This window comes from Notechis scutatus, chromosome 14, assembly GCF_049901735.1.
Source record: "Notechis scutatus isolate UNSWTSFEM ecotype Mainland chromosome 14, rNotScu1.2, whole genome shotgun sequence".
Lineage (NCBI taxonomy): Eukaryota > Metazoa > Chordata > Lepidosauria > Squamata > Elapidae > Notechis > Notechis scutatus.
The window spans coordinates 5,813,784-5,826,129 of NC_142022.1; the positions used below are offsets into that span (position 1 = coordinate 5,813,784).

Sequence of the window (12,346 nt, forward strand, 5' to 3'; positions counted from 1 at the left end):
TCCTCCCTTCGGTTCTGCTAATAAATACGGTGATTAAAAAAGCATTGAGAAACATGCGTTCCCTTCCTTTCCTACAAAGATTTGATTTTTTAAAAAAAACACGGTGTTTTTTCCTGCCATGAAAATCACCTTCCGAGTGGCCTGAAAATATGACATGATCATAGTAAGAGAAATAATAATAATAATAATAATAATAATAATAATAATAATAATAATAATAATAATAATAATAATAATAATAGCAACAATAACACCATCAATAAAACAACAACCCGTTATGGCCACCCTGAATTATTATTATTATTTCATTTATCCATTATGCAACAGCGTTGATTATAAAGAAAAGCCATTTATTTCTTATAGGGAGAAGAGGAAAGGAATTCAGAAGGCCTCTCTGCTCCAGAAATCAAATATTTACATGTCTGAAAAAAAACCCTCATGGTTCTAGTCCATATGAGGGCAATCCTTTGCATAACAGAAACAATTGGCGCAGTTTCTCTTTACAGATCCATTGCAAAGCTTTACAAAGGAAAGAAAGAAAGAAAAAGAAAAGAAGAGAAAGAAAGAAGAAAGGAAAGAAGGAAGGAAGGAAGAAAGAAAGAAGTAGATGGCAGCCCTATAGGAATTGTCTTTTTTTTTTTTCTTCTTTTAGCAAAAGCAACTGCCTGTTATTATTAAAACATCTCCTAACTGGCCAGGCCATGCAAGCATTAAAATCCATGCGCTTCAGTTGTTAAATGCCACACAGACAGATGATCTCAGGCTGAACCTGTCTTTTTTGATGTGGGGGATTGGGGAGGGCTGAGTCACCCAGGGAAAAACAGGGAAATAAAACAGGCCGTGAGTTTAAAAACCACAAAAGCAGTTGATCTGTTTGGAGAGAGAGCGATGCATTCTGTCCCGGAGTCAGACTGGAAAATGAACGAACTCCGGATCATCGGAGAGGAAAACATCCACAAAGCAAGTAATTGTTGCATGCCGAAAGAGACATCTAGGGTTTTAAAACTGGCACTTGCCCCGCTGAGCCAAAACAACGCCTCTAATGAGGACATCCCTCTCAGCGCTGCACAAAAAAACACACATACACAACCAATCTTGGGTTTCTTTTTCCAGCAGACAAATATCTTGAAGACCTCTCCTTGTTGGCTTTTCTCGTATCGACGGAGACCTGGTGGGTTTGCACCGATGGATCACAAATCCCTTTACTGGATCAGGGTAAAACTTTGGACCAGTATCTTGGCAAGTTTAAAACGGGTGGACTTCAATTCCCAGAATTCCCCAGCCAGCCATAGCTGGGGAATTCTGGGAGTTGAAGTCCACCCGTCTTAAATTTCCAGGTGGAAATATACTGTGTTAGAACCACAACTTGTTCCCACCAATCTAGACAGCCATTCGTAGGGGATATTGCCACCCCGTATTGCTCCTTTAAAAGGACCGTGCTTTCAAAAATAGAAATCGAGTTGAATCTCCTTTGTTGAATTCATGCCATTGGAAAATCAGAATATTCAGGAAGCCGATGCCAGTATGGATAGGATCTGAATCATTGCTTTGAAGTTCCAAAGAGGAAGGCTAGATTGGAAAAAATCTAACCGGATTCCGACAAATCAACATTTTCAATTTTCCAAATTATCTGAATGCAACCCACTGAATCCACTCGTGGGATTTCCTTGCATGGATTTATCCAATCTCACAGATGCAACATGGAGTTCGTCCCCAAGCTGCTTTTTCAAGAGGCAACTGGATTTTCTTGTTTTTTTTTCTTTGAAGATGTTTCACCTCTCATTCCAGAAGCTTCTTCAGCTCTGACTGGACGGTGGGGAATGGGAAGGATTGATATTCCTTGCAGGCAGCTGGTCATTTGCATCCTTTTAGAGTGTCGTTGAGGCCACTTGGAGGTTTATCTGTGTCCTCAGGGCCATCTGAATGGTGCAAATTAATGGGAGCGTTCTTGGAACGGTTGAAAGGATCGTGTTGTAGACTGGAGATAGATGAGGTCGTAGATTGATAGAGGATATTGTAGATTGGAGATAGATGATGTCAATAAGATGATGTTGCAGCACTCAGGTGAGCCTGCTGACACAGATATACCTCCCAGTGACCTTAATGACCTGCTAAAAGGATGCAAACGACCAGTTGCCTGCAAGGAGTATAAATCCATCCATCCTCCACCATCCAGTCAGAGCTGAAGAAGCTTCTTGGATGAGAAGCAAAACATCTTCAAAGGAAAAAACAACAATCAGAAAGTCCAGTTGCCTCTCGAAAAAGCACCTTTGGGACAACCTGGATGACGGAGAATCTCCATAGACATGGAGTTGTGTAACCCCAGGAGATAACTCTTCAGGAGATCTTTCATGAGTCCCTCACAAACCATATGAGTTGGTGGTTCTTCCTTAGACGTGTGGTAGGGGACTCCATCCACCACCCAGCGGTCGTTCCTTTTATTGGCCTCAGATCACATGCTGAGAAATTTCAAATCAACGACCGGATGAAGCAAATCCAGCTTATTCATAAAGTTCTAGCTATCTACAGTATCAGCTGTATAGAAAGTCAGGCTCTTAAGATCTCAGTTATAGCAGTTGCCAGAAAACCATGCACAGATACAGGTTGGGATGTCCTGAAAAGTCGGGTGGCTTTGGGAGAACCCAGAAATGCAAACTCTCCCCAGAAATGGGGAGGATTTTGTTCTCTGTCTGTATACCCATCCTAAAAACTAAAACATTGTAGACAAAAATAAAACAAAACAAAAAAGTCGTATAAACTCACAAAGCTAAGGCAACAGAGTTACCCACCCCAGATCGGATGTTAAAATGCGAAAAGTCCACCCTTTTTGTTTCATGCAAAAATGTTCAAGTTCACGTCGCTTTATTTCATGCAAAGATCCACCACGTTTCTAGCCCTCACTGAGGTGTTGGTGAAAACTTTTGAAAACACTGGCAGTAGCCACGGGACCCCCTCCCTTTTATGATAAAGTGGTGCTTTCCTTTTTTTAAAATATGTCGTTACGAAAGTTTACCATTTTGTTGTTGCCATCGGCTGGGGGAAGCTGATGACTTTCCGGGCCTGATTTTTCACCCCTCCCTCCCCAAAAAAATCACGCCGATTTCCTTGATCGCAAGTAAACTTTGAAAGTTTCTCCTTCCGGGATCCCATGGTGAGACTCAGACAACGGGATTCGCAACAAAGGTGAGTAAAAAAGTGAGTTTGCCAAATGCCACCGTTTCTGATGCAGGTGAAAGAAAAAAAGGGGGGTTGCTTGTAATTGTGTTCATAAAGGGGGAGGATGGCTGAGACCCCCCTATCTTATAGTTAAGCAGTAAACAATAGGGGTTTACGGCGGAGGCGGTTGCTTTCAAGAACCCTGTTGGTCCAACTCTCCCTGTCACTGGACGTGTTTGGAGGTTGGAGTTTGCCATCTTGGGATGCTCCCCGCAAAGTCCTTTCTCATCTCTACAGCAAGGAAGACACAGAAGGGTGTGACACCCTTGTAAACTGACACAGTGTGGCTCACAACTGAGGAAGATCCTGGTTGGGGGGGGCAGTCTTTACCACCCCCCCTTTAAAACACCCGTGTCCACCATCATCCCCACCTCCCATGGTTGGAAAGCTTCGACGACACCCAACCACACTGTCACAACATATATATAATTTTTTTTTTGTTTTTTTGCCATGGGTTTGGGTAGGGACTTGAATTGGGAAGCTGGCGCCCCTCGGTAACACAGACCACAAAACGACATTCTTCTCTCGGACAAAGAGAGAAACGAAACGAGACTGAAGGATAAAATCAGTTCGCATGGACTTGTCCCTCTGGCACAGACCTTTTCCCCATTTTTCCCCCGGGGATCTGGGACCGACACAAAGTAAGCGGATCTGAGCACAGACACCCCACCTCCCCGATTCTCCCAAATCACGAGAACCCAAGTAAGAGATATCAATTCTTCAAAACTGAGAGGACTTGGGCCACCAGCGTTCTCGTTTGGCCAAACGAAGGATCTGATTTACGGGGACCGATCCTTCTGAATCAAGGAAACTCAAAAAACTGGTCCCAATTTGTCAGAATGAAAAGGATCCAGAGTCAGTTGGTCCAACTTGGTCTGAATTCTGGATCCAAATAATGGATGCTCCAAATCAAGAAAGGCTCGAGGAATTGGTCCTCATTTGTCCACATCAAGGAGGATCTGGATTTACTTTGCACCCTTTTTTTCCCCCCGAATCAAGAAAATTCGTGAAACTAGTACCAATTGGTCTGAATGAAAAGGACCCAACCAAGTTAGTTACCACTTTGTCCAAATCTTGGATCCAAATAATTGATGCTCCCAATCAAGAAAGACTCATGTAATTGGTCCTCATTTCTCCAAATCAAGGAGGATCTGAGTTAAACTTTGACACCTTCTTTTTTCCGAATCAAGGGAATTCAGGTAACGAGTGCCAATTTGTCCGAAGGAAAAATGACCCAAATCACTGGTACCAATTCGTCCAGATCATTGGGCCCGAGTAATGGGCTCCCCTAATGATTCAGAATTAAGAGGATTTAAATAACTCGTACCAATTTGTCCAAACCAAGAATCCAAATCACTAAGATTAATTTTTTCACACCCTTGAATCAAGAGGACTGAAGTAACTAGCACCGATTTGTTTGAAGAAGATTTAAGGAATCAAGAAGACTTCAGAAACAGAGGCCATTCCTTTGTGCTCAGGAGCATCCAAGAAACAAAAAGATTCTTCGAACACCAAGGGAATTATTTGCGTCCCACAGAACCCTTGACCTTCTCAAATATATCTTACTTGGTTCCTCGGTTCAACCATCTCAAACCTTTTGATCCTTCATCCCATCCAAGATCTGATTTGCGGGAGAAATTTTAAACATTTCTCACTGGGAGGAAGGAGCCACATCGCACCTGTTTGGGGGTGGGTGGGTGTTATTCCCCCGAGTCGTGTATGCGAATCCCTCAATTTATTTATTTATGTATTTTTTGCACGAGCTGATTTTATCCTGGAGGCCGTAGCCCACAACGAGGACCCTCCTAAAGAACGCAGAGACAGACCCATTCAATCCCTCAAACGCAACCCCCAACCCTACCATCAAGACATGCCTACAACAGAAAGGGACAAGAACAGAGATTTCAAAAAAAGGGAGAGGGGGGGAAGAAGAGGGAAGGGAGAGATACCCCGCACCTCCAAACCAACAGCCCTGAAAACAAGCCAAAAGGAAGGAAGGAAGGAAATGGGAAGGAAGGAAGGAAATGGGAAGAAGGAAGGAAATGGGAAGAATGAATTAAGGAAGGAAATGGGAAGAAGGAAGGAAGGAAATGGGAAGAAGGAAGGAAATGGGAAGAAGGAAGGAAGGAAATGGGAAGAAGGAAGGAGGAAATGGGAAGAAGGAAGGAAATGGGAAGAAGGAAGGAAATGGGAAGAATGAATTAAGGAAGGAAATGGGAAGAAGGAAGGAAATGGGAAGAATGAATTAAGGAAGGAAATGGGAAGAAGGAAGGAAGGAAATGGGAAGAAGGAAGGAAGGAAATGGGAAGAAGGAAAGAAATTGGAAGAAGGAAGGAAGGAAGGAAATGGGAAGAAGGAAGGAAATGGGGAAGAAGGAAGGAAATGGGAAGAAGAAGGAAGGAAATGGGAAGAAGGAAGGAAATGGGAAGAAGGAAGGAAATGGGAAGGAGGGAAGCAGGAAGGAGGAAGGAAGTGGGAGGAAGAAAGGAAGGGAGGGAGGAAGGAAATGGGAGGGAGGGAGGGAGGGAAGCAGGAAGGGAGGAAGTGGGAGGAAGGAAGGAAGGAGAAAGGGAAGGAAGGTAGCATCATCACTCACTCTTCAGCTCTGTGTGTTTAGTGTGAGCTTGGCAGCCGCAGGTATGTAGATACAAGCAAGCAGGAAAAGCTGAGGGGGGTCTTTTGTTGGTTTCCAAGGATTCCCAATGTTCATATATTGGGGGGGGGAGTTCCCCCCCCTCCCATGTGGTTGCAATGTTTTATACAAGTTCAAGAAGCATCATGAGCCAGCGGATGTTTTTATGCCCCCTTCTTCCTCTCTCTTTCTCTCCTTCTCCGTCTGTGGTTAATCTCGGCCCTGCCTTTCTACTGTCCTTCTGTTCTTTCCGTCCAAATTCCTTCCCGGGCACGAGAGAAATGCCATAGACATAGTGGGTGGGTGGGTTCCGTTGTCATCCGATGGTTGAGGTCGGGGGTCCAACTGGCCACTGCAACTTCTTCCTTTTTTCCCCTCCTCCTCCTCCTCCTCCTCCTCCTCCTCTTCCTCCCCCCTGCTGCCCTGCCACCATGCCCCACCCTTCCCCTCTTAGATAAAATATTCCTTCTTGTCGTCCCCGCCTGGTTGACCTCCCTCTGCGTTGATAATGGCCGTGTCGGCATCTGGGGCGTCATCGGAGCCTTTGGCCTCGTGGGTCAGGTAGGTACCTGTATGGGGAGGGAGGAAGCGAGGGAAAGATGGGGATAGAGGAGAAAGGAAGGAAAATAGAAGGGAGGGAGGGAGGAAGAGGATGATAAGGAAGGAAGGTTAAAGGGAGAGAAGGAAGGATAGAGGAGAAAGGAAGGAAAATAAAAGCGGGGGAGAGGGAGAAAGATGATAAGGCAGGAAGGAAGGAAGGTTAAAGGGAGGGAAGGAAGGAAGGATGGGGATAGAGAAGAAAGAAGGAAAATTAAAGGGAGGGAGGAAGGAAGGAAGGTTAAAGGGAGGGCGAGAGGGAAGGAAGGATGGTGATAGAGAAGGAAGGAAGGAAAATAAAAGGGAGGAAGGAAGGAAGATGATAAGGAAGAAAGGTTAAGGGGAAGGAAGAAAGGATAGAGAAGAAAGAAAGGAAAATAAAAGGGAGGGAGGAAGATGATACAGAAGGAAGGAAGGAAGAAGAGAGAGAGGGAGGAAAGGAAGGAAGGGTGTTGATAGAGAAGAAAGGAAGGAAAATAAAAGGGAGGGAGGAAGGAAGATGATACGGGGGGAAAGGAAGAAAGGTAGGAAGGAAGGAGAAAGGGAGGGAAGGGAGGAAGAGTGGGGATAGAGAAGAAGGAAAATAAAAGGGAGAGAGGGAGAGAAGAAGGAAGGAAAGGGAGAGAGAGAGAGAGAGAGAAAGAGAGAAGGAAGTGAGGGAAGGAAGAAGACAAAGGAGAGTTATTTGGCTTAATTCCTAAGTAAAAAGGACACAAATTATTGCAGATCTATAGGCTGATAAAAAGGAGCAACATTGGAAGCTCCAAGTTATTCCTACGTCTTTGGCCCAAATGTGGCCATAAGTGGAAGGACTGGCCATCCGTGTCTTTTTTTCCATTGCTACTGTAGCTTCGAACCATGGCTAAAGGAGCGGCCGTACGTTGAGGGACTAAGTTGTATGCCTCCAATCTGGGCAACCAGTCAACCGGGCTTCTGAAGGAACAGCTAAGGCCCAGGGCAGTGGAACTTCAAGACACATGAAGATGGGGCGAGAGGGACCGAAGGGACAGGACGGGGTGGGTGGGGCTGGCCCCTTACCTTTGTGCCGAATCAAGTAGTGTCCCAGAACGATGAGGAGGATGAGGAGGAAGAAGATGACAAAGGCTACGACACCCCCAACAATGGCGTGATAGCTGTCCCTCTGCGGTGTCATGGGACTAGCATCTATCCGGGTAGAAACAGGATGTGAGACTCAGTGGCCAAACCAAAGTGAAAATAGAAAATAGATGATAGAGTAGAGTAGAATAGAGTAGAGTAGAGTAGAGTAGAGTAGAGTAGAGTAGAGGGTAGAGGAGTGTAAAGTAGAATAGAGCAGAGTGGAATGGAATAGAATAGAACAGAACAGAATAATAGAACAGAACAGAACAGAAAGAATAATAGAATAGAACAGAAAAGAAAAGAATAACAGAACAGAACAGAACAGAAAGAATAATAGAATAGAACAGAACAGAACAGAATAACAGAACAGAACAGAAAGAATAATAGAACAGAACAGAAAAGAATAACAGAACAGAACAGAAAGAATAATGGAATAGAGCAGAACAGAATAATAGAACAGAACAAAACAGAACAGAAAGAATAATAGAATAGAACAGAACAGAAAAGAATAACAGAACAGAACAGCAAGAATAGAATAGAACAGAACAGAACAAAACAGAAAGAATAGAATAGAACATAACAGAAAAGAATAACAGAACAGAAAGAATAATAGAATAGAACAAAACAAAATAATAGAACAGAACAGGACAGAACAGAAAGAATAGAACAGAATAGAAAAGAAAATAATAGAACAGAACAGAAGAATTATGACCATTTTCAAGTTCTTGGCCAAGATGAAATGTAAATCAGCATTTTCTATATTCCTTTCCTGACTGTACAGAGCTAAAATAGCTTCTTGAGGATTTCAATTTAATTTCCTCTCAAGTTTCTGGGTGCCATAAAAGTTGCTAACCAGGACAAATATGGATGTGTCCTTCCTTCGTTGTATCCACCAGGACCGCCTGGTGGGCTAATCTTCATAACAAAATTAGGACCTTTATTAGATTGCTCTGGATTAATTTTTAATGACTCTGGTATTGTCTGAAGTTAATTTTTAATGGTGTGTATTGGGGTTAATGACCTTCCCAAGCTGGCTGGTTTTCGGCCTGTCCCTCTGTTGCAGGAAACGAGACTTTAGGCATTGGCCCTAAGTAAAAGAATTAGTCAAGGCTGACATTTCCCTCACACTTTTCATTTGCACAACCCTCCTTGGAGGTAGATGAAAAGAGCTGGCATAGGATTAGGAACTTTAGGATGAAGGATTAAGGGCTGCCCCAAAGAAGAGGGGATCAAATTATTCTCCAAAGCACCCGAAGGCAGGACAGGAAGCAACGGATAGAAACTCATCCAGGAGAGAAGCAAGCTGAAACTCAGGAGAAACTTCCTGACAGTGAGAACAATTAACCAGTGGAACAACTTGCCACCAGAAGTTGTGAATGCTCCATCACTGGAGGTTTTAAAGAAGAGATTGGATAGGCATTTGTCTGGAATGGTCTAGGGCAGTGATCCCCAACCTTTTGACGCCTGCTGCCCGGTACTGGCATCAGCTGGGCGCCGTGGCCCGGTACCGGCATCAGCTGGGCGCCGCCATCTTTTTGATGAAAACGTGCTTCCGGTGAGCTTTCTACCTGGAAAAGCTCACCGAGCGCTGGCGCCACATCTTTTTGATGAAAACGTGCTTCCGGTGAGCTTTCTACCGGAAAAGCTCACCGAAGCACTTTTCATCAAAAAGATGGCGGCGCCAGCAAGCCAGCGGCCCGGTAGGAGTTGTTCCGCGGACCGGTACCGGTGGTTGGGGACCCCTGGTCTAGGGTTTTCTGCCTCAGCAGTGGGCTGGACTAAGGGCTGGACTAGGTGGCTCAGCGGCTAAGACGCTGAGCTTGTCGATCAGAAAGGTCGGCAGTTCGGCGGTTCGAATCCCTAGCGCCGTGTCATGGAGTGAGCTCCCTTCCTTGTCCCAGCTTCTGCCAACCTAGGAGTTCGAAAGCACGTTAAAAAAAAAATGCAAGTAGAAAAATAGGGACCATTTTGGCGAGAAGGGAACAGCGTTCCACGCGCCTTGGGCGTTTAGTCCTGCCGGCCACATGACCACGGAGACGTCTTCAGACAACGCTGGCTCTTCGGCTTTGCAACGGAGATGAGCACCGCCCCCTAGAGCTGGAAAACGACTAGCATGGATGTGCGAGGGGAACCTTTACGTTTACTTTTTAGAGGGTTGGACTAGAAGACCTTCAAAGTCCCTTCCAATTCAGTTATGGCCATGCTAGTGCCATGACATCGAGTTGTGCCCAAGACGTACCTTCCCTTTAAACCAGGGGTGTCCAACCTTGGCAACTTTAAGACTTGTGGACTTCAATTCCCAGAATTCCTCAGCCAGCTTTAAACCCACCTGGCTTTTCCCAATTCTATCCTGCCAGGGAGCCAAGCAGAATTAGAAACTTTTTTTAAAAAAAAAGGAACAGAAGCTTTTTGATGTACACAAAATTTCCTTTTTGACCACTTCTGTTCTGGATATCTCTGCCACAGGGACAGCAATTCTGACAAAGAGTTGTTAAATCCAGATTCTAGTGATATCTGCAAGTGGCTCTAGATTTAATTTCAACCTTTGCTGACTTCATGAATTATCCAGGTAAACTTTTGACAGCAGTCATTTTCTAAATCTTTAATTCTGGGATGTATTTTCCAGTTTCCCAGTCTTGGCTATCTCCCATAAAAAAAAAAAAATGTCCTTTCCAATCATGCATAACTTTTGTTAGACCAGTCAAGATCTATCAGATGTTCCACAAAGGGTTGGATTTATCAAACGGTGTTCCGCTTATAGTATTTTTAAACTTGAAGCCCAGAGAAACATCCTGGCAGAAGTTTTTAACAGATTAACAGAGTTGGAAGGGACCTTGTAGGTCATCTAGTCCAACCCCCTAACCCAAGCAGGAGATCCTACACCATTTCTGTCCAGTCTCGAAAGCCTCCAGGGATGAAGCTCCAACAACTTCCGAAGGCAACTTCTGTTCCATGGGTTGATTGTTCTCCCTGTCAGGAAATTCCTCCTTATTTCCAGGTTGAATCTCTCCTTGTCCAGCTTCCATTCATTATTCCTTGTCTGGTGCTTTGGAAAACAGCTTGACCATGAAGTCAACAAGACGTAAAATGGACTCAAAGGAGATATTTCAAGTTCCCCTTCTTTGATACATCAGCACCACGGACTGAGGTCTTGGCTAACTTTGGAGACTTAATTTGGCAGTCATCAAAGGCATAAACATAAGCAATCATCGTCTTCTGTTAATGATCCCATAATCCTTTGTGGGGTGGAGTCTGGGCCACTGAATGGAGCTGAGTGTTTCATGGCCGGATGCCCTTCCCATTGCCAACATGGAGTTTTGGCACCCGGCCATTAAACAGCAGATATAAACAGCAGATATATTCTCATCGTGCTCCGAGGGAGAAATATCTGCCTCTACCTAGGATCGAACTCACAACCTCCTGATTATGAGGGGAGAGCTTTCACCCCAGGCCACACTCAAGATGAGAGGCACCCCTCAAATAAGTAACATGCAGTGAGGTGTGAAATTGGCCCCAAAATTGTGGTGAATTTGGAAAGCCAAGTTTAAGAACAGTCCGGATTATTTTATTAACTGGATCGCTTTATTTCAAGAAGGTCTTTTAGGAAATTTGTCAGCCCTGCCCCAGACAGGTCCTTAGGAAAGAGAGAGAGACCCCCGACTCCATTTGGTTAAAGTGATAGTTTCTCTTACTAAGGATTATGTCAACTCACAAAATGGATCCTGAGGACCAATGAAAGTCAGCCAAAGAGTGTGACTTAAACATCTGAAAATTACAATTCAGTACCAAGCATTTCTGAAACACAAATATCGGAGTCTTGGTCACTGGGCCAAGCCAACCAGCTTAGAATCCATGAAATAAAAACCCAAATGGGTTTTTGACTTCAGTCTGAGGAGAACTAGGTAGAAATTTAATCTCGGCCATGATGGAACTGGGTTCACACTCATTATTTCCTGGCAAAAAGTAACCCAATAGGGTTGTTGTAATGGGGAAAATGGGAGGAAGAGGCACAATGTCTATGGTCTTGAGTTCCGGGAAGAAAATCGGGACGCAAACTGAAGAAATGGACGAGGGGGTTTGGACTAGATGACCTATAAGGTCCGTTTCAATTCTGTTAATCAGTTAAATCAAGGAGAGAACCAATGTAGAACTTTCCTGAGAATTGGAAAAATAAACCAGTGGAACGACTTGCCTCAAGAACTCGTGCTCCAACACTGGAGGTTTCTGAACAAGAGATTGGATAGTCATTTGGCCAGAATGGTGTAGGGCCGTGGGGCGAACCTATGGCACCTATGCCACAGGTGGCATGCGGAGCCATTTGTGCTGGCACGCAAGTTTGCAGGCAAACTTATCTCACTGCGCATGTGCGCACCTCACCGCTGATTTTTGGCTGGTTTGAGGCCTTTTCCGGCCTCCCAAAGGCTTGAGAGGAAGGCTTCTGCAGGTTTCTGCAGGACGAAAACTAGGCCTGGTTCATCACTTCCGGTATTTTTGGAAAAACAGGAAGTGACAAAACAGAGCTAGTTTTCGGCCGACAAAGCTTGCAGAAGCCTGCAGAAACCTTCCTCAAGCACTTTGGGAGGCCGAAAAAGGCCTCAAACTGGCCCAAAATCAGCTGTGAGGTGCAGTGCAGGTAAAGGGCAGTGGGGGGGGGGGTGGATGGGTGGGGGGGATGGTGCGCGCATGCGTAGGGGGCGTGGTGGGGGGGGACGTGCATTGCCTTCTGGATGCTGGCATGCAAGCGCAAGCATGCAAGCGTGCCCGCAATTTTTGGCACAGGAGCCCATAAAGGTTAGCCACCAC

The 12,346-nt window shown here is 44.9% G+C and overlaps 1 protein-coding gene across 1 annotated transcript in view; it reads right to left on the reverse strand.

The window, feature by feature from the left end:
* Positions 1-258: 258 nt before the first annotated feature.
* CADM3 (cell adhesion molecule 3) overlaps positions 259-12,346 on the reverse strand; it is a 106,325-nt gene continuing 94,237 nt past the window's right edge. The window contains exons 8-9 of the mRNA XM_026688877.2: positions 7,484-7,609; positions 259-6,417 (exon numbers count right to left, since the gene is read on the reverse strand). Of these exons, the coding sequence (XP_026544662.1) occupies positions 6,299-6,417; positions 7,484-7,609 (245 nt within the window). The 3' untranslated portion in view covers positions 259-6,298. The remainder of the gene's footprint in view (positions 6,418-7,483; positions 7,610-12,346) is intronic.